At 40.2% G+C, this 26,797-nt stretch overlaps 1 protein-coding gene across 1 annotated transcript in view; it reads right to left on the reverse strand.

Moving 5' to 3' along the window:
• Positions 1-26,797, reverse strand: part of TBC1D9 (TBC1 domain family member 9) — a 134,938-nt gene that overhangs the window by 42,464 nt on the left and 65,677 nt on the right. Inside the window, exons 3-9 of the mRNA XM_024246319.3 lie at positions 23,176-23,294; positions 16,445-16,673; positions 15,773-16,034; positions 13,722-13,929; positions 7,580-7,786; positions 6,499-6,669; positions 5,781-5,931 (exon numbers count right to left, since the gene is read on the reverse strand). Of these exons, the coding sequence (XP_024102087.1) occupies positions 5,781-5,931; positions 6,499-6,669; positions 7,580-7,786; positions 13,722-13,929; positions 15,773-16,034; positions 16,445-16,673; positions 23,176-23,294 (1,347 nt within the window). The remainder of the gene's footprint in view (positions 1-5,780; positions 5,932-6,498; positions 6,670-7,579; positions 7,787-13,721; positions 13,930-15,772; positions 16,035-16,444; positions 16,674-23,175; positions 23,295-26,797) is intronic.

Genomic DNA, 26,797 nt, shown 5'->3' on the forward strand with positions numbered 1-26,797 from the left:
AAACAACCTGATTTTAAAATGGGCAAAGGAAATGAATAGACAGTTCTCAAAAGAAGGTATACAAATCACCAACAGGTGTATTTAAAGGCGCTTAATATCACTAATCATCAGGGAAATGCAAATCAAAACTACAATGAAATACCACCTCATACCTGTCAGAATGGCTATGATAAAAAAGACAAAAGATAACAAGTGTCAGCAAGGATGTGGAGAAAAGGAAACCCTTGTACACTGTTGGTGGGAATGTAAATTGCTACAGCCATTATAGCAAACAGTATAGAGATTCCTTAAACTAAAAATAGAGCTACCTTATGATCCAGTAATCCCACTCTAAGCATATATCCAAAAGAAGTGAAATCAGTATCCTGAAGAAATATCTGCACTCCTATGTTTATTGCAGCATTTTCACAATAGCCAAGATATAGAAACAATCTAAATACCCATTAAGAGATGAATGGATAAAGAAAATGGGGCATATATACAAAATGGGATACTATATTCAGCCTATAAGAGGGGAAGTCCTGTCATTTTTGATAACATGGTTGAACCCAGAGGACATTATGCTAAGTGAAATAAGCCAAGCACAGAAAGACAAGTAATACATGTTCTCAGTTGTATGTGGAATCTAATATAGTCAAACTCATAGAAACAGAGAGTAGAATGGTGATCACCAGGAGCTAAGGAAGGGGAAAAATGGAGAGATGTTGGTCAAAGGGTATAGAGCTTCAGTTATAAGAAATGAAAATGTTCTGAAGATCTAATGTAATACTGTATTGTATACTTGAAATTTGCTAAGAGGGTAGATCTTAAGTGTTCTCTCACCAAACTCTCCTCACCAAAAATAAAAAACAAGAAAAAAAGACAAAAAGAAAAAATCATGGGAAAAATGTGAGGTAATAGATATGTTAAACTTGCTCGATTATAGTAATCATTTCACAATGTATATGAAATCATCAAATTAATACACCTTAAATATATATAATTTTTATTTGTCAATTATACCTCAACAATGCATGAATGAGTTCATGAAGGCTGCAGGATACAAGATCAATACACAAAATCTATAGGCTAGCAATGAATAATCTGAAAATGAAAGAAAATAATTCCCTTTACCATAGCATCAAAAAGAATAAAATATTTCGGAATAAATATAACAAAACACATGTAAGAGTTGCACACTGCAAGCTACAAAATATTGCTAAAAGAAATTGACAAAGACTTAAATAAAAGACATCCTGTGTTTATGGGTTGGAAGACTTAATGTTGTTAAGATAGAAAAACTCCCAAAGTGATCTACAGATTCAACACAATACCTATCAAAATCCCGTCTGTCCTTTTTGCAAAAATTGGCTAGCTGGTCCTAAAATTCATATGCAACTTCAAGAGACTCAAAAAAGGACAAGACAATTGGAAGACTCACACTTCCCAATTTTAAAACTTACTGCAAAGCTACAGTAAGCAAGACAGTGCAGTACTGGCATAAAGACAGACATACAATGGATTAAAGAGTCCAGAAATAAATCCTAACATTTAAGGTCTATTAATTTTTAACAAGGGTGCTAAGACAATTCAATGGGGGAAAGAATAATATTTTCAACAAATGGTGCTGGGACAACTAGATATCCATATGGAAAAGAATGAATTAGACTGTCACCTTCATCTCACACCACATAAAAAATTAACTCAAGGCCGGGTGCAGTGGCTCGCGCCTGTAATCTCAACACTTTGACAGGCCAAGGTGAGTGTATCACAACGAGGTCAGGAGTTTGAGACCAGCCTGATGAACATGGTGAAACCCTGTCTCTACTAAAAATACAAAAATTAGCCAGGCATGGTGGTGCACACCTGTAATCCCAGCTACTCAGGAGGCTGAGGCAGAAGAATCGCTTGAACCCAGGAGGTGGACGTTTCGGTGAGCCGAGATCATGCCATTGCACTCCAGCCTGGGCGACAGAGTGAGACTCAGTCTCCAGAAAAAAAAAAAAAAAAAAAAAAATTAACTCAAAATGACCTAACTATAAGAGCTAAAACTACAAACTCTTAAAAGAAAGCATAGGTGTAAATCTTCATGTCATGAGAGCAGAGTGACAAAGGAAAAAATAGACAAATTGTATTTCATTAAAATCACATTTTTTTGTGCTTCGAAGGATACCATCAAGACAGTGAAAAGACAATGCACAGAATGGGAGCATTTTTAAGAAAAATATGATAATGAACTTGTATCTCAAATATGTTTAAAAACTTTTACAACTCAATAATTAAAAGATAACCCAATTGAGACCAGGCAAAGGATCTGAGTACATATTTCTACAAAGAAGATATAGAAGTGGTCAGTAAGTGCATGAAAAAATGCTCAACATCATTATCCTTCAGGAGAATGCAAATCAAAATAATGTTTAACCTTTAAAAGGTTAAACATAGAGTTACCATATGAACCAGAAATTCCACTTCATTCATACATTCAAGAAAAATAGAAGCAGGTGTCCACACAAAAACCTGTATTTAAAAAAGTTTTAAACTTTCGAATTTTCTAAATTTTAAATCTGTATTTTATTTTTTGAGAGAGGGTCTTGCTGAGTCGCCCAAGCTGGGGTGCAGAGGTCTGATCACAGCTCACTGCAGCCTCAACCTCCCAGACTCAAGCAATCCTCCCATCTCAGATTCTTGACTAGCTGGGACTACATGTGCGTGCCACCACACCCAGCTAGTTAAAAAAAATTTTTTTTTTTTTTGTAGAGATGGGGTCTCACTATATTGCCTGGGTTGGTGTCAAACTCCTGGGCTCAAGTGATCCTCCCTCCTTGGCCTCCCAAAGTGCTGGGATTACAGGCATGAGCCACTGTGCCCAGCCCACACAAAAACATGTAGATGAACATTCATAGCAGCATTATTCATAGGAACCAAAAAGTAGAAACAACCTAAATGTTTATCAACTGAAAAACGAATGAACAGAGTGTAGTATGTCCATACAATGATATAATATTTGGCCATAAAAAGGAATGAAATGCTGATACATGCTACGACGTGGTGGAACCTTGAACACAGTATGCTATGTGAAAGAAGACAGTCACAAAAAACTACACATTGCATGCTTCCATTTATACAAAATGTCTAGCAACAGAAAGTAGTCTGGTGGTTGCCTGGGGCTGGGAGGGGGCTTGAGGGGAATGCAACTACCAGTCTGTATTTCCAAACAGTTTATATCTATTTTCCTTTTTTTTTTTTTTTGAGACAGAATCTCGCTCTTTCGCCCAGGCCGGAGTGCAGTGGTGCTATCTCGGCTCACTGCAAGCTCCGCCTCCTAGGTTCACGCCATTTTCCTGCCTCAGCCTCCCGAGTAGCTGGGAATACAGGCGCCCGCCACCGTGCCTGTCTAATTTTTTGTATTTTTTTTAGTAGAGACAGGGTTTCACCTTGTTAGCCAGGATGGTCTCGATCTTCTGACTTCGTGATCCGCCCACCTTGGCCTCCCAAAGTGCCGGGATTACAGGCATGAGCCACCGCGCCCGGCCTATATCTATTTTCCAAATGGATAAAAGGTACGGGGTATTTTGGGGGTTGAAAAATGTTCTATAATTGTGATCATTGCACAATTCTGTGAATATACTAAAAAAAAAAAAAAACCACTGACTTGTACACCTTAACTGGCAAGTTGTGAATTATATCTCAATAAAGATATCACAAAAAATATATAAATGATATATATATTGACAGGGTAAACACTCAACATTTCATAATTCAGAAAAGTGGAGCCCCAAGACCCTTGGACTGGCCAAGGCCTTGTCTCTGATGGTCACTGAGAGAGCTGGTCTCACCACTCACGCTTGCCCTGGAAAAGCCAACCCGGCTGACAGGGACATAACGCTGGCTTTTGCTCTGTTGATGTGGGAGACGTACTGTGATTTCCTGTCATCTGACCTGCATTTCATTTCAGCGGGTACAGAGTTCAGGTCATGACGCCATTACCCTAAGGGTCACAGGAAGCAGGTGAGACCCAAGTTGGGCTCTGGCCTGGAGCTGTGCTCTCTTCATGACAGGCTGGCCCTCAGGCGAACCCCATTCCTGGATGTGGAAATATGGGCTCAGTTATCACCCCAACAGAGGGCTGTGTGGAGACCACCCTGCGGTCTCACATGGTCCATCTGCCGTTAAAGGAAACACTGGGTCTAACCCTCAACATTATCTCTGAGATAGGGCTGTGTACTATTGTTGTATACACAAGTTTCCCAGTACTCGTTTTGAGTTTCACTTTCACTTAAAATGCAGCTATAAATAACTTCTAATTTGAACAAGGAGGATGAAAATGGAACTCTATTTACTCTGTCAGTGATCTGAATCTGGTTGTCAAGGTGACTAGTTCACTAAACACAGGGAAGACAAGAAAAGACTGGATGGTAATGATCTTCTTGGGTTTGAATTATAATTAGAGATGAGTTGACTTAAATTTAGGTTTCTAAATGAGAAGCTATGGCTGGTTCACTTAGGGAAAATGAGGCCAGGCACAGTGGCTCATGACTATCATCCCAGCACCCTGGGAGGCTGAGGTAGGAGGACTGACTGGGCCTACAAGTTTGAGACCAGCCTGGGCAACACAGCAAGACACCTATCTCTACAAAAAGGAGAGAAAAATGAAAAATAAGACGTATTAAATAAATATAGAACAAATTAGTTTTACATGAAATAGACAAAACCAATTATTTTTCAGGATTATACGTCCCTATTTCTGAGACATTTATACATCTCATTATGGGCATTTACATCTACTTTTACAAAGAGCTATAGGTTTTTTTAAAGGCTTTCCTGTGAGTCTGGTAATTATTAATTTTAGTATCACTTTTTAAGAATAAAAGCTTTTAATAATAGCATTTGTGTCAGACCATCTTAGGTTCAAACAAACATAAGCCTATTTAGAATGATTATATTTCAGGCTTCAATCCAGATAGAGCAACTGATTTACATGTGAAAGTAAAGTTGATGAAACTAAGGAGTGCTCTGATGTCTGAGATATTAAAGATCCCTGGGATACACTCAGTGCTTTCGGATGGGAGGAAGCAGTGTGAGCTTAGCCTGAAGGATCTCTGGTTTCTGTAGCAGGGCTCAAAGATCTGATGTGACAGAATGATGGACAGGCACAAGAGCCAGGTCTGTGGACCAGTAAAGATGGATGCCTCTTCACCACTGGTCCATGGAAGTGTCCCCTTCTGTCCTTCCTGGCATCTCTGGCTTGAAGTACAAGGTATGATCTTAGTAAGCTTTTATTTCCAGTGCAGACTCTGGCCTCATCTTTATGGTTCCAATGATGACCAAAGACTTCAGGAGGTGGCAAAAATCAAACACCTGGGCCTTTTTATTCCTCTTATTTCTTTCCTCCCAATTCCCCACCTGATGACTGCTCTGAGGATGTGTCACACTTAAACATTCTCAATGAGGTTGACGTAGCTGGGCAAGGAAAAAAGAACTACTGAAGTCACAAAGTATTCTGTTCTTTTACTTCAGATTCTCTTTTATTCCTAAATAGCCTGACTGAAGAAACGGAAGTACTTATAAAGACTCGAAGGATGGTGGATTCAACATTTGGTCTGCTTCCTATGGGTCCTACAGTTTTACAAAGGGAAAAATAATTGAGGGACTTCAATATTCTGGTGAGGAAACATGATGTAGCTTTCAACTGGGGGATGCATATTTGAAAGAACCCCTGAGGCATGACTGAAGGCACAGGGAGGCCCTGGTGTGGAGTCCCACAGACTTTGACGCCCGCATTCCCAGCCCAGCGGCCACACCTGACAGCAGCAGCCAGAGCTCCCCACGCATGCTCTCCGGGATGCCCTTCAACACCAGCTCCCGCGTTTTCTCTGTGCGGTACATGCAGATCCCTTGCCCGTACTCAGCAAAGTGAATCTTCCAGGCTTGCTCTTTCAGAAACTCTTTGGCCTGAAAGGGATAATGAAACATTATGACATCCAAAGCACCCTGAGGATGGTAAGAGAAGAGTGATGGAAGGTCAGAACATGTTCCCTGCTGAACGGAGTGACAATTCCAGAAAGAAGTCATGAGAAAAAGGAACTCAGATTTTCTGGAGTTCTTCTCTAGTTTTATACATCTATCATGGCCTACAGCTCTCCCATGAAGCTTTTGGGCCCAGAGTCAGAATCCTACTTACCTGAGATTGTATTTATGGTTTTATGTCTACACTCCCAAGTGAAAGTAAGTTAATGATGTTTAAATATGGGCTGAGAAATCAGGTTATTTATTTGTTGGTTTAACTTAAGCAAGAGTTAAAAACAAAACAAGACCAAAAGAAGTCACCTGTATCCTCTATAACTCATCTCCTTCCATGAAGCCACTGTGAAAGTTATAACATATTTAGACAAAAATCTGCTTAACTTACAGGAAAATCTCCATTTACATAGGCATGTGTGAATTTACTTATAGTAAAAAATATTGTTAATGGCATTGTTCAAATCTACAAAGTTTCAGGGAAAAGTGAGAGGCACCCACCAATTTCGGGTTGAACTCCTCGGGAGACCGCCGCCGATACATGGTCATCAGGGTCTGTGTGGCTGTGGGGACGCTGTTGCCATTTAGGTTAAACTGGCGCTCTCCATCAGCATCAGAGCTCGTGCTTCTCTGGGGGCTGGAGGAGACGAGGCTGCTGGGTCGAGAGTACACCTGTCAATACAGAGAGGAACAAGACATTGGGAGGACACAACAGAACCTACTTCTTCAGTGTCTTCTGTATGGTTATCAAAAGCTACATCATTTTTTTCCCATGGTGTTTCTTGCTATGCGAAGAAACACGAGAAAAGCAGCAAGCCATCATTTTGGCAGGGATTAGACAGGTGGCTGGGTCCCAGGCCACAGCACTTCAATGCTCACAACAGGTTTCTGAATCTTCATGTTTTAGATGCATATTTGCAACAAAGTGCTTGGCCATTTGTTTCTCTGATTTGCATGTATGCAAAGCATGTCATGGTTGAATCAGCAGCTATGGCTGCCTCATCACACCATTGAGTTTCTGGTGCCTCAAAAATGCCCACATAAGCTTGGAGCAGGTGAACGGAGACGGATGTTATGTGTGAGCTTACCACCTTCAAAACATGTTTTATCTGCCAGTAACTTCCTCTAACCATTCAGCTAGTCACCTATCTTTTCAGGCCTCCAGTTTTCCTGAATGTTGGCCCAGGGAAGAATTCCACAGGGACCCAATATGTATTCTATCATAATAAAAATCATCATAATGATTTGTATTTCAGGTTTGAGACTTTATTTAGTGACCTCTGTACCATTCTCAACAATGTCACTATATGGACCCGAGTCACTTGCTATGTAACTAGAACAGATTACTTAAGAATTTCTTCAACTATAAAATAAAGGTGTTATTCCAGGTGATCTATAAGGTTCCTTCTAAATCTATGACCCCAAATACAAAGTCCTTGAGATTTAAATGAGATATTGCTGAGATATTGCTCTGGGCGTCAGACGCAAAGCTTGAAGATCAAACAAAATGGGCAAGGAAGTGAACACACTTGGGCACAGGAACAGGATAAACCAAAAACACTTTCAGGTGTCTCCCACAGACCTCATCATCTGAACTGTTGTAACTTCCTGCAAACTCCTTGTCAGAATATATTTTGGAAGTAGTCTGTTGCAGGAAATCTGAGATCCTCTGCACTAGAAAGTCTCTATCTTTCAAGTTGGCAAATAGGAAGGTCATCCTGTTTCGCGTGCTGATGGATAAGGGACTGGGGAGCACACTGGAGCTGTCTGCCTTTTCCACAATTGTCACCTGAAAAGAAGTGGGAAACAAAGAGCATTATTTTCCAAGAATTACCCAACAGCAGCCTATGAGCAGCACTAAAGGAGGAAGGCGGCACTTTCATTATTCTGCAGGAACCACCTATATTTTATTGAGGCAAAACTGAGACTCTTTCACTCTGTTCCAGTAAAATAAAACAGCTCAAAACAATCAAACTGGAGCTTATATTAGAAACTGGAATAGTCTTGCTGGTTTTTCCAAATCAGTGGTTCAAAATGGGACTTTTTTTCTCTCAAGAGACATCTGGAAATATCTGGAGACATTTTGGGTTGTCACAAGTGGAGGGATACTACTGGCATCTGGTAGCAGAGTCCAGGGATGCTGCTAATCATCCTACGGCACACAGGACAGCCCCTGCCATCCCACTCCACCACAACGAAAGCCCGTCCCAAAATGTCAATAGCTCCAAGGTTGAGAAAGCTTGCTATAAAGGAATTATTTGATTTTCATTAAAATTTCATGGAGCTATAAGAGAGAGGGCTCCTAGCTGCTTCATCAGCCATAAGAGACAGAGAACAACCCATGATACTGGTTCCTTTTACCAAGTTTAATGTTGGAATGGTTTTCAAAACACCACCAGTCCTTCAAATGTTTCATTTAGACTCCAGGGCTTTTCATCCTTCACCTTCTACCACTGCAAAGTTTTAAAGGTTCTATTCCGAACACACATGTAAAGAATGTAAACAGCTTAATTGCAACACTATCTGAACTACCAGACCGTGTGTGCGCGCATGTGCATGTGTGTGTGCTGAAGCCTACCACATTGGGGAAATTTAGCTCTAAACTGAAGACATATATGGGTGATTTATAATAGGATTTTCATCAACTAGAAACTAGGATAAATGCATTAAACCTTTTCTCTTTAGCACATTAGAAAACAAATCTCAAGGCAAGCACTAGAAAAATGGTCTATTTGCAGCAGCTCTGACAATATACTTAAAGCTAAGGTCCTTTTTCCCTTCTTCATTTCTACCTGCAAGCAGTCTAGACAGGTTAAACTTTAAGTTGTTCATTAGCATTTTCGTGTGAAATATATTTCCTCCAAAGCACAACTTAGAAATGTTTTCCCTACTGAAGACTAAGTAACCTATTGAAGTTGTCTAAAAACTCTTGCATATCTAAAAAAATAGGTCTGCCTGGGGTCCATCAAGGGAAAAAGTGTAGCATCTGACTGCTGTTTTCAGAATATATGTGTTAGAGTATATATAAGATTCTTTTAATATCTATATTAAATATATGTGTTAATATATGACATATAATATATATTATATATTAAACATACATTATAGAATATTAAAAATATATATATATATATTAAAGGAATCTTCTGAGACACCTGAAGTTGTACATAAGGATTTTCTTTCTAATGCAATAAATGCTAGATAACAGAGGGAAATACCTCCTTTTCATGAAAAGAATTTTCCCACAACACTTAAGGCATGTATTAAAGAATACTTATTTTTTAAAATCCACAAAAGCCCCTTTTCTCACATCAAATTTTTACTGGCTCTTTTGGTCATGAGGTGTCTGGGATAAATGGAAAATGCCAAAGAGATGAAAGGTTACATTATATGTCTAAAATGCAGTTAGCTATGTGGATCTTGATAAAGTCAAAGTGAAAAATTCCTTCGTCTAGCTGGAGCATGTATGAAGAAACAAGAAAGCTCCCACATAAAACATATAAATGCTCAGACAGCTTATAAAATGTTTCTCACTGATAAATGAGTTCTAGCAGAACTCTATCACATAAGCTCCCCGCCACCAGGAAAGGAGAACAATTACATTAGAGTCTGCTACAATATAACAAGACATATTTTCATGACCAATTTGAGTTATAAAAGAGACTGTAACTTAATCAAGTCTTGGTGTTTAATATGAAACACTGGAAAGTAATTTATGAATGAAAAAAAAGGTTAGGCACGTGGCTCACACCTGTAATCCCAGCACTTTGGGAGGCCTAAACGGTCAGATCACTTGAGCTCAGGAGTTCAAGACCAGCCTGGCCAACATGATGAAACCCCACCTCTACTAAAAATACAAAAATTAGCTGTGGGTGGTGGCGCATGCCTGTAATTCTAGCTACTCAGGTGGCTAAGGCAGGACAATCACTTGATCCCAGGAGATGGAAGAGGAGGCTGCAGTGAACCAAGACTGTGCCACTGCACTCCAGCTTGGATGACTGTGTGAGAGACCCTGTATCAAAAAAAAAAAAAAATCCTTCTCTTGCTGGCTTAATAATTTATTCAAAATCTATAGCAACATGATCCTGGATAAATGCTTAACATCTGTTGACTAGGTCTACCTTAAGTCAATATGTAGAATGTGTGTTAAAAACCTCCAGTCAATATTTCAGCTTATTTAAAAAAATTAAGTGAAACAACAATTCTTGGTCTATACAATCTTAAAAGTGGGCATTCCGTGTAGGATGTAATGTTCCCAGGGATGTCAAGCAGCCTGACTTGGTTCTGAAAGGTACCCAGCTCACGTGGAGGGCACCCTCCACTCAGACCCCACATGGATGGTGGAGGTGCCCCCATTGCTCTTCTGACATTATCATTACCTAAAGGTAATAAAAATTACATTAAGTCTTTTGCGTCTTCCATTAGTTGGGGTGGGGCTCTACCATTAATAAATCACAGAGTCATCAGTTCAAAGAGAAGGCATTGCCGTCTCACTGAGCACTTCTTTAAAGCTGCGCCTTCCAACCACAACAAACTTGATTTCTAAATGCTACCTCTGCAGACTGCCTCTCTTCTGATTTACCCTGAAATATAGTCATATTTATTATTATTTCTGCTCTACTAGAGAAAACTAGCAAGCAGAATAGAGGTTGAGAATATTAATCACCATTCTCTCAATTCCTCCAAGATCTCAACAGTGTATTCTAAATCACACTAAAATGTAAACAGAGCTAGCTGGCTCTAACACCCGGGAGGGGGAGGCCAGAAGGACCAGCAGATGTCTTGATAGCGGCTTCCAGACCCTCTCTGCTCCTCATTTCCCTCTGGATAAACTGAGAGTGATGACTCATTCAGGTCATAAACAGCACATTTATGGTATTCTGAATCGCAGAATTGGTTTCCCTAGCTGGTACAGGTAATGCTGCTTTACTACATTTGAGTAGCACTTGATGAAGAAAATTACATTCAGAATTGGGTGAAGAAAATTATGTTTAGTAACATCCTATAGCAAAAACTACTAAGAAGGTAAATTTGGTGGAAAAACTTACAAAATACATTTCACAGTCAAATGTAAAACTGTTACATTATTCCTGTCAGAATTTACCCACAACATATCTTGGCCTCAAAATGTGTTATAACTCCAGTTAGTTGACCCTATGACAAGGAGAGCTAGATTTGTCAGTTGCCTAACATTTTTCATTCTTTTTGATTCACAGTTCGACTTCTGTTTGCTATTTATAACTTAAAGAAAATTATACATATATTTGAGAGAAAACTAGAAGCAATGCAAAGGTCCAACCATAGGTAACTGAATGAATAAATTATGTATATACTTTATGGAATAAACTGCAGGGTTTAAAATTTAATTGTGATATGGATGTGATGGTGTATGCCTGTAATCTCAGCTACTCATGGGACTAAAGCAGGAGGTTCATTTGAGCCTAGGAGTTCATGTCTAGTCTGTGCAATAGACCAAGGCCCCTATCTCTTAAAAAAAAATTACATTGTAGAAGAATATATACACATATATTTTTAAATCTTTTATTTTTTAGAGATAAGGTCTTGCTCTGTCACCCAAGCTGGAGTGCAGTGGTTCGATCATAGCTCACTGTGATCTCAAACTCCTGGGCTCAAGTGATCCTCCCACTTCAGCCTCCCAAGTAGCTAGGACTACAGGAGCACATCACCATCCCCAGCTAATTTTTTTAAATTTTTAATTTTTTGTAGAGATGGGGCCTTGCTATGTTGCCTAGGCTGGTCTTTGAACTCCTGGCCTCACACAGTCCTCCTGACCTGGCTTCCCAAAGTTCTGGGATTACAGGTGTGAGCCACCACATCTGGCCTATAGAAGAATATTTAATGATTTGAAGGACACTTTAAGATATACTCAATGTTAAAGGAAATAAGTAAAAATAAAAATTCCCTATAAAGTGTTTTACATCTAAATTATATAAATGACATATACACAGCAATGCAGAGAAAAAACTAGAAAACTGTACAATAGAATGTTAACAGTGGTCCTCTCTGAACAGTGGAACTAGGGGGGACTTTTCTCTTTATTTGTCTGTACTTTTACAAATTCTGGGATAAAGATATATTAGTCTTAAAACAAGAAAATAAGAAGAAACTATGTCTAATTAAAGAAAAAGAAAAACAAGGCAGAGAGAAACCTGAATCCTTTGCTAAAGGGATGTTAGCAAGGGGACAATCCTGATCAAATACCCAAAGCCTCTGGCCACCTTAGCTTCCAGAAAGGACCAGGGTAGGTTGGAAAAGGTCAGGTTAGAAACTGCATGGCTGCTGGCCCCTGCATTGCCCTTTCTCTGACATCCTAACCTGGGGTCTTTGTCAACTCCAAGCCTCACAGCAAAGCTTCCAGACAAGTACTAGAGTAAGCTATCATCCTGGAGTTAGGATGGAACCCACCTCCACCCCAGAATGATAATAATGTTTCTTAGACTTTACTGTGCATAAGAATTGGCCTGTAAATTTATTAAAACAGAGATCTAAAACTTGCAGAGATACAGATTCAGAAGATCTGGGATGGACTCAGGAATCTACCATTGTGAGCAGCAGCACGATGGTTCTAACACAGGAAACCAGCGGAGCAGAGCCGAACAAACACATGGCTTTCTGACTCACAACCTAGACTGTCTCCTTTAGACCAGGGTGCCCTCAGACCGTGAGCCAGGTACAATAAACACGTTTCCTAGTTTCTGTATTTGATGCTTTGACATCTTGGGGGCCTTGCTGACCCTGGAGGGTTTACCCTTCCCAGGGCTAGCCAATTTCTAGAAAATTGCTTTCAAAGCAAATCAACCGAGCTGGAGCCCACACCTCAACCACTTCCTTTACTGAATGCTTATACTCAAGACTACTATTTCCCTGCCCTTTTTAACCCAGGGACAATTAGGGACAACCCCTATGCCCCAGAGCCCACCGAAATTGTTCCAACTATCCAAGCCTAAGCCTGTTTACTCGGCGTAGCCCATTTCTTCCCTTGAAATCACATAAAGGATCTTGCCCGTATTTTCTTTCCCTCCTGCCTCCTCTGACCATGGTGCTTCCACGTGTGGCCCAGCACAAAGTGTGGCATGCCCTTGCCTCTCAGGATCTGTGCATAAAACAAGCTATTTCAATAGCACTCATCCCCTGATTGCTGGCCTTGTTAAGCCTGAATTGTAATAAAACCTACATTTAGGCCGGGCACAGTGGCTCATGTCTGTAATCCCAGCACTTTGGGAGGCCAAGGTGGGTGGATCACCTGAGGCCAGGAGTTTGAGACCAGTCTGCCCAACATGGTGAAACTCCGTCTCTACTAAAAATACAAAAATTAGCTGGGCATGGTGGCAGGTGCCTGTAATTCCAGCTACTCAGGAGGCTGAGGCAGGAGAATCGCTTGAACCTGGGGGGTGGAGGTTGCAGTGAGCTGATATCATGCCACTGCACTCCAGCCTGGGTGACAGAGCAAGACTGTAATAAAATAAAATAAAAATAAAACCTACATTAAAAAACCCCCATGCAGCTTCTGGAAGAAGAGATCTCACAGGTCCCAGAGTCACAGCAGTGACAACAAATGAAAGAGTGCAGGTGCCACCAAAGATGCATGAACATTCACCTGTGTTCAAAAGCCAACTAATTGTTGGTGAAAAAAAGTATTCCTGGTTCACCCAGAAAAGTATTACAAATGAAACTTAAAATATCAATTTTTATCAGATACTTACCTCACGGAGCGGGATAATGAGGCTACATAAGTTCTCCTCCTTGCTGGTAAAACAGATGTAATTTGTGGACACAAACATCTGCCCCAGAATGTGCATTTTGTTAAATGGAGTCCAGAGGGTGCAGTCTGTGTGGCCATCTAATTTTTCATCTTTGGGCAGCCGGAAAAGTGCACGGTATCTCTCACTCTTTGCCCTGGCATCAAGATCACTGGAAAGCAATAATTATAATTCACATGAGAAAAATGTTTCCATACCTTCTAAATTTGCAGCAGCGGAAGTTCCCCCAGCCCATTTTCCCCCTCCTCAATCTTGCTAGACTCATCCCCTGCTTCTCGGCTTTCTTTATATTGAAGTTAACCCCAACCTAATGACCCAAAAGCATAATAAAATTATCTTACTATATTTCAGTCCCTTGCATAGTCACTTACAATCAATGTCTGTAAATGTTAAAGAATCATAGCAAAAATAAGCCTGAACAGGAAACTCCTCTTTCTAAAGAAATGCAATACACTCTAAAGAGGTCACTGCATTTACTCTTATCCAAGCCACTTTAGGGGGGGCCTTATCTTTTAAGACCTAATGAGAATGCAAACCAGCCATATGAATCCACTGGGCCTCACTGTCCACCCCAAATCAACAACAAAACTGCAGGAAAAGACACAGGAACAACTCACCTTGGGCAACTATGGTTCTGACCTTAGCTGGGTCTTCTGTTAACTACTATCTTTTCTCTAATGAGTTCTTTGTTTTTGCTCATCATGTCAGTTGTTTAAACCTCTCCCCTCAAGCTTCTACCTGACATCAGCCTCTTGATGGTCTAGTCTCTGACTTCACAGAGCAAAGGGCCATGATGCAGAAGCTCCCTCCAATTCCTTCCCTTCTGTCTCCAAAGTCACCTCCATCCTCACCTACTCTTACTTCCTCTCCATTCCAAAGGAAGAGGTATTATATCAGGACACACAAGCATCCTTTCCATGCTTTCTCTACAAAATATCACTTTTTAAATGATCAGTTTTCTTATAACTATCCCTATGTCCCTTCCTGTCCCCACACCTACCCTCACCAAAATACTCTTCCCATCTGCCTCCTTCATTTGATACTATGTTCAAATCTTTTTCACTCTAAAAAAAAAAAGCAATCCTCCCCTGAATTTCTTTACCACTGAATTTCTTGAAAATGAAGTCTGTATTTGCCTAGTTCCCTTTCCTTGTCTTTTATTTTTTATTTGATCCGTTGCAGTAGCAGCATCTATCTTACACTGCTCTTTTGAACATGTCTCAAATCACCAAGGACATCTTAATTACAAAGACCTCTGGTTAGATTTCAACTACCAAATGCACATCAACGATTTCCAGTTTTGTATATCTTACTGGACTGATCTCTACTTAGATGAGCTACAGGCACCTCAATTCAACATATTCAAAACTGAGCTATCGTATCCCTTGGACATGCTCCTCCTTCTCTCATTCCCTGTGTTGATGAAGGGTAATTCCAGGCACATGGGGCATCAACTTTCCATCACCCTCTCTCTAGCTCTGCTCTCACATTCAGACTTTGAGGCTTCTCTGCAGCCTCTCCTCATCCCATGCCCTGCCACCTACTAGCCATGTGACAAAGTTACTTCTCTCTGTGTTTTCCCTTGTGTTTCCCCCATCGTCATCTTCCCTCTGCTTGAAATATCCAGGCATGGATATGTACCTGCACAGGTAACTTCTATCACCTCTTCAGAGCCCAGCTCAAAGCAGCCTCCACTGAGAGGCCTTTCTTACCCACTCTTCCCCAGCTGGGCTGAGGCTACCACTCCCCATGTGTGCACCCACAGCACTGTGTTCACAGGACCAGAAGAGTGCCTGCTGCTTGTGCTGGAGCAGGTCATGTCTGTCTCACTTTCTGAACTGGCAGCACCTCAGCTAGTCTTTTTTAGTTTTGTGTCTATACACAGAAGAATGTTCAGAACCGTTGAAGATGGTCAGAAAAGGTTACACTGAATAAATGAATGAGTGAGTTTCTCATTTCTAAAGTCTGGAAGACACAAGGTTTCTATCACCCACCGTTTTAGAGCAGACACTTTTTTAGGAGACTTCCTTTTGAGTTTGGGCAGGGATCGATCTTGTTCAAATCCCTCATTGTCTAAGAGTTGCCTCATGGCTATGTTGGCAAGCTGCTCCATTAACTTGAAGGTCTCGTTGATGTTGAGGAATACAGAGAAGAAATGCTCACTGGACCGTGTGCTCACTTTGATCACATCAGGCAGAAGCAGGGTGGCATTCTTCTCGAGCTGAGTGATGTCTACCCACCGGATGACCAGTTTCGCTGAGCACAAGGAACAAGCCTGGGTCAACATCTGATTCCTGAAAACTCTTTCAAGATATTGCAGTCTCACAACCCCACTCCCCCATCCCACTGAACTCCTTTGAGTTTATAATACCATATTTGTTTTGCTTGTTCATTTTAAGAGGTAAATCTGGGCCATGTGAATTCTGAGGTCAGAATTATAGATTTAATCCATGTCTACTGAATTAATTACACCTTTAGTGAATCTTTATTACTTAGTGACCATTTTGAATTGAAAAATAATTAAATTCACTTCAGTAGTAAAAAAAATTAGTATTGACTTAGTTATAACTATAGATTTATTTCTGATATTTTGATGTGGTTTATGAGTTCAGGGCAAACCTCAGTAGACTTTCCAAAGTTTCCTACTGAAATTTTAGATGACTTACCTTCCCTTCCCATAAGGAAAGAATAAAAGCAAAGGTGGTTAATGCTGAGGTACATCCAACCCTGACGGGGGACCTTCCCCTTCCAATAGCTGCAAGAGTAATAGTTGACGAGTTTCTCTTCCTCCGGCATCCCAAACAGCCTATGAAATTTCACAATGGCTTCTTTAAACTTCTCCGTGTCATCATCTTCCTTTACATCATTGATTTTGTTGTATTCTGCAATGATGCCCTAATAAGGAATAAAACACAAAGCACACAATTGGTATTAATATGACTAGAGATGTACATATTCCAGAAGAAAAAATTTCTAAGGCTTGAATTAAAAAAAAAAAATTGAGGAATGCTCTTCAATGGCAACCCCCAAATTCTAAGCCAATTAATGAGTAGTATTTGTGTACTAAGATATTTTCACATAATATAGATTTTATTATATTTTTATTGGTGCTAATTTTATTTTGTTAAGTTTACTAGGAATGAAGCCTATAGTTTTACTTTACAAATGAAGAGATACAAAGATTTTGCTAGTCCTAGTGTTTTTACTAAGCTTGTTATGGTAGAGTTGTCTCAAAAGTCAACTTCTGCCTTTCTCCAAGATTAATAAAAATTCATCATGAATGAGCCAGTGAGGAAAGAAAGACCAAACACATGTTACTAACTGACACTTAGCTCCACACTCACTGTCTCAGGGCCATGAATAACACTGGGGAGCCTACAGGGAAAAAAAAGTAATCATCTGAGCAGAAAAGGGGTAGATATGAGAGCAAAAATTATATGAGATGCAGGATTTTTGGACAGTTAGACAGGAAATGAAACATCTGCATAGCAAGTGACCAGGTTAATCTACCATTCAATCATTAATAATAACTTGAGAAGCCATTTCATTGTTACCCAGTTCCTCTGTAATTCCTTGAAAATTGGCTTCTACATATATCTCGATGGAAAATGCTCCCTTGAATTCCACCTTTGACTTTGTAATCCTCAAATCCCTCCCGCCTCATCTTCATTTTCTCTGATCTCAAGGTAGAACTAAAAATGCATGACCTTTAGAGCATGCAAGTCTTGGATTCATGCTCCCACCGCATCACTGTGTATCTGTGTAGCCCTGGCCAACTTCTCAGATTCTCATTGACATGACTGAGCACTCTGTAGCCCAAGGATAGAAAATTGCAACTGCCTCCTCATACCTAGAATTCCTGCTTTTTGGGTTCTTAAAGCTTCTAGTGCATCCTTGATGCTCCCTAAAAATTTGTCTTCCTAAAATGGATTTGACCACAAAATTCTTACCAAAATACTTAGTGGTTTCTAACCACCACCACTATAAAGTCCAAAAATCTAAATCATGTACACTTTGTTTGTTTTAATGTTTTAATTTTTATTTTTATTGCAGACTGGCTGCTCCTTATGAAGCAGGGTAACCCACAGGCAGTGTGCCCAGAGTAGCCTAGACCCATGTACATTTTTGGATCCAACCAATGCTACAACTTTTTCTCACTGGACTACATCCGACCCAAATGTCCCATTAGTAACTGTGCTCCAGCCAGCCTGAGGCACCCTTGGGGCCTGAACATGTCATTTCTGCACTTTCCCACCTTTTTGCCTATGGCCCTCCCATTCTACATGCCTAAAATCTGGAATCAGACTGTTCTGTTTCGTGAATCCTACCAAGTCCCAAAGTCTCTTGTGAGCCTTTTCTCAACTATCATTCTTTTCCCCCCACATGAAGTAATGTTGACTCTCTCTGCATTATGTGTTGAAATCATTTCCTGAGTCTTATTTCCACTGTAGACCTTTCACCCTGTTGCCGGTAGTTGTGGTGCTGCTGAGTGGATGGCAGGAGAAAGGGCTTTAGTCTTCTATAATCTCTGTCACTGTCCAATTCTAGTTAAAAGTAAGCATGTAGACAATAATCATAACAGCAAATGGTGGGCTTACGATGCAAGCACAGCCCCAAGACAAGTCTTCATCCTATTCTTCTAACAAAACCATCCCAAAATCCCTCTACACAGTCCAGGAATTACTATATAATAGCTTCTCAAATGGCATCCTGACAACACTCTCCACACTCCGATTTACTTCATATGGCCACTTTCTGAAACAGAGATCTGACTATAGCATTCCGCCTTAAAATCTTTCACAGGCTCTCAGTGAAAGAGAAAAGAAATCTGCACTGAATCTTAACCCATAAAATCTGCTCTCAATCTTCCCAAGTCAACCTTTCCAGGTCCAGAATAAATACCACCTTCCCTGTGAAACCAGCCCAGTTCCAAATGGGTTCTAAGCATTCTCATATCTGCGTTGTCTTAATTTACATGCTGGTGGAAAATAGCGTGTTTATATGTCCTTCTACCACTAAATATGAATTCCAAAGACAAAAAGAATGTCTTGAACATTTTAATTACCAATATCTAGCACCTAAAAGATGTTCAATATTACTAAATGAATCCATGTTGTTGTTTTTCCAAATTAAAAGATATCTTAAGGGGCCATATCTTAGTCTTTATTGTATAATCCGGAGTTGCAGATTTCTAAATCTACAATTGTTTTGGAGTTAGCAATGCCTGAGAAATTAGGTACCAAGTTGCTAACTTCTGTTCCTCTGTCATACTGGAGGGCATTATGGATAGCAATAGAAGTAGCAATGTGCTTCCCTGGAAAAATATCTAACATAAGGATATTTTCCTCTATTTACCACTGATATCACTCCACCAAGAGAACAAAGACATTAAGCTCAATGAAGGCCGGGGGGGAGCTCAATTTTCGACCCAGGCTATTCTAGGGACAAGCAGGCGTTGGTAGTGTTACTTTAAGAACTTCAGACAACTGAAGGCAGCATGAGGGCATGGGACCCGTGGGTGGGAAGGAGAAGTCAATTCAGAAGGGAAAAGGGATGAAAAATGCCTTTCGCAGTTGGCAAATACACCTGTGGCCTAGGTGACATTTCAAAGTTGTCAGTGCCTTTAGAGAAGGATCAAAAAATATCTATGAATGAAAGATTAAATAAATGAATGAGTACATAAAAATAACTGAATGAGAACCCGCTAATAGAAAGCAGCAGCTGGGCCTCCAGGGAATCACCAAAGGCTAACAACTTAGAGAAGCCTGGAGACCCTCAAGTGGGCTAACATGCTATTCTCCTGGGTCACTGTAGTAGCGCTCTTATCTAAAGTCAAAATAAGGAGAATGTGAGAATGAGTGACATATAACAAACCATGAGCAGAACTATGCTATCTAAGGATCTATTAAATACCACATTTCTAGAATGCTCACTGAATTTCTTTATTCATTTATTTTTGAGATGGAGTTTTGCTCTTGTTGCCGAGGCTGGAGTGCAATAGCTCGATCTCAGCTCACCGCAACCTCCGCCTCCTGGGTTCAAGTGATTCTCCTGCCTCAGCTTCCTGAGTAGCTGGGATTACAGGCATGCACCACCACGCCTGGCTAATTTTTGTGTATTTTTGATTTCTGCATGTTGGTCAGGCTGGTCTCAAACTCCTGACCTCAAGTGATCTGCCTGCCTCAGCCTCCCAAAGTGCTGGGATTACAGGCGTGAGCCACTGCACCTGGCCTGCTCATTGAAATTTTAAAGAGAAAATGCTTTTATATATGAGAGTAAATACAGTCAAGAACCATCACTCAGAAACACTCTAGGGTCTAATATACTAGTATCAACAGACAAGGCTTTGCCAGCTCATTTCAACAGTAAGGCTAATAGTCTCCACAAGGCTAAAATACCAACTTTCTCAACACTAAAAAAGGAAATAATCCAGAATGTAGAACCCTTTCTTAGTTGGCTATAATTTTTTAGCCAGGTAGACTAGATTATGGAATACGGGGATAGAATAGCTCCTTCCCAGGTTCTACAGGTTTTTCTACAGGTTTCACATAATATAAAATAGGTCATTCCAGTTCTAGGCAACAGCTTCTCATGACTTTGGAAAATCCTATTATATCAGATGTTCAATATAAATTTAAATATGCAAAAGAATATTGACAGGTAATTTACAAAAAGGAGAAATTTAACTTAGCAAACATGAAAAAATATTCAACCCCATAATAACCAAAGACAAAACTAAAACATTAAGCTTTAACTTCTACCTATTATATTTGAAAAACAATTTAAACAACCAAAATGCTGAAAGCAAGCAATGCTGTAATCACACAGAGATTCTAACTGACAATATCTACTAAGGTCTATTAAAAATACTTAAACTACTTAACCCATTCATCCAAATTTTGTAATCTACCCCAAAGGAGGAAAAACATAGCCTGTGGGTAAAGTTACACTGTTTGAACAAAAGTATTAACTGGATTTTTATTTGTACCTGCCATCCACTAGTCTAGAAGCTAAGGTGACTTCTAGAAAGACAGAAATGGTAAAGTCAATTATGGAATAATAACTAAAAATTATATAACAATATTGTAGATACTGGTCAAGAAAAAAAGACGAGAACAAAATTATATGTACATGGACTTCTATTATGACAATATGCATATTAAAAATGGGGAGGCTGGGCATGGTGTCTTAGGCCTGTACTTCCAGCACTTTGGGAAGCTGAGGTGGGTGGATTGCTTGAGCCTAGGAGTTCAAGACCAGTCTGGGCAATGTAGTGAGTCTCTGTCTCTAATAAAAAAAAAAAAAAAAGTTAAGAAAAGGGAGGTCTGGTAAGAAATACACAAAATGCTACATAAGGTGTTTGGATTATGGTTGCATCTGTAGTTAACTACTACATTTATAATTTATAAAAGTTAATTAGGTCTCAAAACAAATAACTTTGTCGGTTCCCTTGATTATTGGACAATATGTGAAAGCTTAAACCATTCATTTGCACATGAATGACATTCTTTCACACATAACTGCATTAATAGCAAATCCCTCCTCATAATTGGTTTCAGGGGAATTAAATCTGACATTTTTGGTGTAATACAAACAAAAAGGAAAATGGCTGTTTGACATAATTGGTCTTTGTTTGTTTTACTTATTTCTCCTGGCTATTGTCACTTCTAAGCTTTAGTTTCTTCCTACAGCCCTTTTTTTCTTTTTTTGCGACAGAGTGTCACTGTCACCCAGGCTGGAGTGCAGTGGTGCAATCATGGCTCATTGCAGTCTTGACCTCCTGAGGCAGGAGAATCGCTTGAACCCAGGAGGCAGAGGTTGCAGTGAGCAGAGATCACACCACTGCACTCTAGCCTGGGCAACAAGAGCGAAACTCTGTCTCAATAAATAAATAAATAAATAAATAAAGGAGACTATGACAAGGACAAAGGAGGCAATTTGCAGGGGCTCCCTCTAAATCTGGGACAGTGTGAGCACCAAAATAATTAAGTCCAGTAATGAAACACAAACAACTGGAAAATACAGGAATCCATGATTCCATATCAATAATCAATAAATAATAAATAAATGGAAGGAAGGCTCTTGCTTATAGTAGAATAATAGTTGCCAAATGGTAAATGTGGGAGAGGCCTGGAATTGGACAAGCATTATTTTATAAAATCACCATCTTGTAAACTGTCACAGTAAAGACTGGTTCAGATGAAAAATCATCAATGGATCAATCCTAAATCAAGAGAGAAATTTTGACCAGGAGTGATATATTTGTGTGGCCTGAAAATGTTTTCTTACAGAAAACTGTTTATTATTTGCAAAGGCAAAATTAGTAACTCTACAATGGAGAAATTGGATATAACACCTTGGGCTCATAACGCCAATGAGGGGCAAATGAGTGTCATGTGCCTCAAGAAATAATACCTTGAGAAGGACACAGGATCACCTATGCAGTATTCCATCCAGGAATGCAACAACTGAATCGATTCACAATATCTGACGAAACGCAAAATGAAATCATTCTAGTAAAAAACCAGAATTGTAAACTTTAAAAACCTCAACATCATAGAAGACAAGGAAAGGCTATGGAAATGTTCCAGGCTGAAGGAGACTAAAGACATGAAAACTAAATGCGATGTCTTCCTAGATAATTACCTATACTGGAGTGGGGGTGGGGAAGGCTATAAAGGGCATTAAGTGGGCCAGTTAATGAAATTAGAATATGTGTCAAATATTCTGGTATTAATGTTAAACTTACATATAATGTTAAATATTGCAGGTGATAAATGTAGTGTTGTTATTTACTAGAATATCCCGCATGTTCTCATTCACATGTGGGAGCTTAAAAACTTGGTCACACGGAGACAGAGTAGAATGATAGATTCCAGAGGTTCGGAAAGTTGTGAAGGTGGGACGGGGAACAAAGAGAGGCTGGTGAATGGTACAAACTTACAGTTAGAAGAAATGAGTTCTAATGTTCCATAGCGACTAGGTGACTATAGTTAACAATATATTGTCTATTTCAAAGTAGCTAGAAGAGAGGACTTGAAATGTTACCAACACATAGAAATAATAAATACTCTATATGATGACTACCCCAAATACCTTGACTTGATCATTCCACGTTCTATGATGTAAAAAACACTCACATGTACCCCAGAAATATGTAAAATATCATGCTATCAATAAAAGAAAAAAAAGGAATAGCCCTATTCTTAGAAAATACACACTGAAGTATTCAGGAGAGGAGGCAAACACACACATGAGAAAGCAAATGCAGTAAAATGTTAACAGGTGAATTTGGGTAAAGGGTATACAGGTACGTTTTATTCAATTCCTATTTTTACAACATTTCTGTAAATTTGAAATTATTTCCAATTAAAATGTTTTTCTTTTATCCCACTACCTGTATTTTTCCTCTCACAAATGTGGTGATATCATTCTCATTTTCAAAGATGGAGAGTGTCTGCAAGAGATTTTGCTCAAGCCATTCCCAGTGTTCAGTGATTTCTTTCCTGGAACCACCTGTACAAATGAAAATAATAATTCGTGTCAGATTTCATGCCAAAGATATTTTAAAAACCAGGCTCACTTTTTCATTATAGTCTATACCATCAAAGGAGACTATCGGACCAAGAGCTTTGCCTTTAAATGCTTTCTCTCCTCCAGAAGAGACACACACACAAGACATTTAAGGATGTGGAAACGCAAGAGTAATATTATAATCAAGTTGTGTTATAATCAAGTTTGATTAGGTGAGTGCAGAGGCTTTGAGGACACTGTTTCAGATCAGAAGGCAGCAATATTTCTCAAATTCACTTTTCTGGACTAGAGTTTAGCACATTCCTCCCCTTTCCTCCCTTCTAGAATTTGCACTTTACAGAGTAACATAGATCTTATGATACTAGGTTACAGTTGTTAAGTTGCAACAATATGAGAGCTTTGGTATGCCACTGGAGAACTGATGTAACCACCTCCTATAATGGGCAAAAAATTACTCTCACTCACTTCAATTATGAATGAGATGTGAAAATGGACTATCACTAGGGAATAGCAGCCTGGCTCTCATTAGCACAGTTGCCTTGAAATGTAATGGGATGAGGTCATCCTTGCAGCCTCAACCAAGTCACCACATTTTGGTCAATAATAAGAAGCATTTAAGATAACTCTTCTGGCAACCTCCAAACTTAAACAATCAGCTTTGTAGTATATGTAATCACTACTTTTTGCTCACAGCTGCAGGGCATAATAGGTATGCCATCAGGGTGGGGGTATAAAGATACTGGACTAAATTCCCCTAATGATTGTTAATGATCTTATAGAAAAACGGCTTTTTATAATTTGTCCGTATATCATATATATGTGTATGCATGTGTGTCATATATATATATATACATATAAACATATAGTATGCACTGCTCATTCCAGAACTAAAGAAGGAGTTTGTGATTCCATTGATTCACCCTTCAGGATTCTCCTTTGATTTCCAAGTTATATTTTAATTGATTTCTTAAAAGTGTCTTTTCTCTCTGTTCTTTGTCATCAGTAACATCTCAGAATCTCTGATTCTTGACAAAGAATGAAAGACAGGAGACACAAATGTATCTGCAATTATACTCAGAACTGTGGCAGAACTAAAATCTCTGAGAGAATGAGAGAAAGAAATTCAGGAGAGAGAGAGAATGAGAAATTTCAGACACACTGAGGAAAGGCAAAACAAAACCCACATGTACTTTCTTTTACTTTGAGACTAAACATCAAAATTGCCTACAAGGGATGCTTATGTGAAGGATAAAAAGCAGGTATCAGCTGAGTGCAGTGGCTCACGACTGTAATCCTGGCACTTTGGGAGGCTAAGACGGGGGCATCACTAGAGCCCAGGAGTTCAAGACCAGCCTGGGTAACATGGGGAGACCCAGTCTCTACAAATAATAATAAGAAAAATTAGTCAGACATGGTGGCATGTGCCTGTAGTCCAGCTACTTGGGAGGCGGAGGTGAGAGGTCCACATGAGCCTAGGAGGTCGAGGTTGCAGTGAGCTATGATCACACCACTGCACTCCAGCTTTGACAATGACACAGTGAGACCCTGTCTAAAAGAAAAAAACAAAAAGCAGGTATCTTAGTGGAGAAGAGTCCATTGAAAACACTGAAGAATACATTGCTCCTCTTCCTGGATATTTTCCACACTTGCTCTTTCATGGTCATAAGCTACCACATGTAAAAGCAGTGGGATAACTGTCCTACAATGTCATGGCAAGACCTTGAAATCAGAACAGCCGGGTACCTCCTCCTTCTCTGCCACCAGTCAGCTGGGTGACTTTAGACAAGTGCTTAATCTCTGTCTCAAATTCTGTAAAACTGAGATCAATTAAAAACACAAAACTGGCTGGGGGCAGTGGCACACCCCTCTAATCCCAGTGCTTTCAGAGGCAGAGATGAAATCACTTGAGGCCAGGAGTTTGAGACCAGCCTGGGCAACATAGTGATACCCTCATCTCTACAAAAAATTAAAAAATTAGCTGGGAGTGGTAGCACACACCCGTAGTTCCTAGCTACGCCAGAGGCTGATGTGGGAGGATAGCTCGAACCCAAGAGTTTGAGGCCGCAGTGAGCCATGATGGTGCCACTGCCCTTCAGCCTGGGCAACAGAGTGAGACCTTGTGGAGAGAGAGAGACTCCAACAAAACAACAACAACAACCTTTACCCATCTCAGAGAAATACTGTGAAAATCACAAGGGCTAATGTCTGTCGACACATCGTGGACAGTAAAAATACTGTTCAAATGCAAAGTACAATGCCTATTTAAAATATTTAGCGAATGAGTCATTTTGGAGTTTGAGAGCTTTAAAATATTTTAAACTTAAAAATTTTAAATACTAATTGGAAAATTTTTTCAGACATACAGAGCCCTTCCTTGTCTGTAACCAGGTCACCACCATCACCAGCTGTGACATGCAGCAGACACAGAGAGAGCCCTGTGCAGAATAAATGCCAGCCATGAATCCTCCACCCGGCTGTTCCATCTGTGCTTGTTGGCACTGTCAGACAGACTGCACCTCAGGACAGAGGTACTCCTGGGAACCACAGGACTGAGTTCTGCAGACCCAGGAGGCATAATTCATCTGTTTTGCCTCTCATCTGTCCCTGCCTACACTGATCACAGATATGCCTTGTAGAGTCTGAGCCTGGGCTCAGCCAGGATAATCTGGCTCTTGACTGGTATCTCACCATGCTCTGCCCTTTACCAAGTTATCACACCAGGTACTTTACTTTCAGAATCCCATGGAATCCAACACTATTCCTTGGTTGTCGTGGATAGAAAAGCCCATCAGCCACAAGACCTATCAGCTTTGCACACGCTGCTTTCAAAGCTTCCCTTCCTCCTTCCTTCCCCACTTCCCTTCCCATCCCCCTTCCCTTCCCTTCCCCCTTCTCTTCTCCCTTTTCTCTTCCCTTCCCCCTTTTCCCTTCCCTTCCCCCTTTTCCCTTCCCTTCTCCCTTTTCCCTTCCCTTCCTCCTTCCTCCCCTCCCCTTCCTCCTCCCCTTCCCCCTCCCCTTCCCCCTTCCTCCCCTCCTTTCCCTTCCCTTCCCCTTCCTCTTCTCTTCCTCCTCCCTTCCCTTCCTCCCCCTCCTTTTTTTTTTTTGAGACAGAGTCATGCTTTGTTGCCCAGGCTAGAGTACAGTGGCATGATCTTGGCTCACTGCATCCTCAACCTTCTGGGGCTCAGAAGATCCTATCACCTCAGCCTCCCCAGTAGCTGGGACTACTGGTGCATCTCACCACACCCCGCTAATTGTTTTCATATTTTTAGTAGGTCTCAAACTCCTGGCCTCAAGCAATCTGCCAGCCTTGGCCTCCTGAAGTGCTGGGATTACAGGCATGAGCCACTGTGCCCAGCCTGTATGCTTCATGCATAAAGAAAGGATAAAGGTTTCTTTATGCACACATTTCTATATGTACATCCCCACCACACACACACTCCCATAGCAGAAATGGTATATGCCCATATGAATGCACTCATTCA

Source organism: Pongo abelii, chromosome 3 (assembly GCF_028885655.2).
Source record: "Pongo abelii isolate AG06213 chromosome 3, NHGRI_mPonAbe1-v2.0_pri, whole genome shotgun sequence".
Taxonomy (NCBI): Eukaryota; Metazoa; Chordata; class Mammalia; order Primates; family Hominidae; genus Pongo; species Pongo abelii.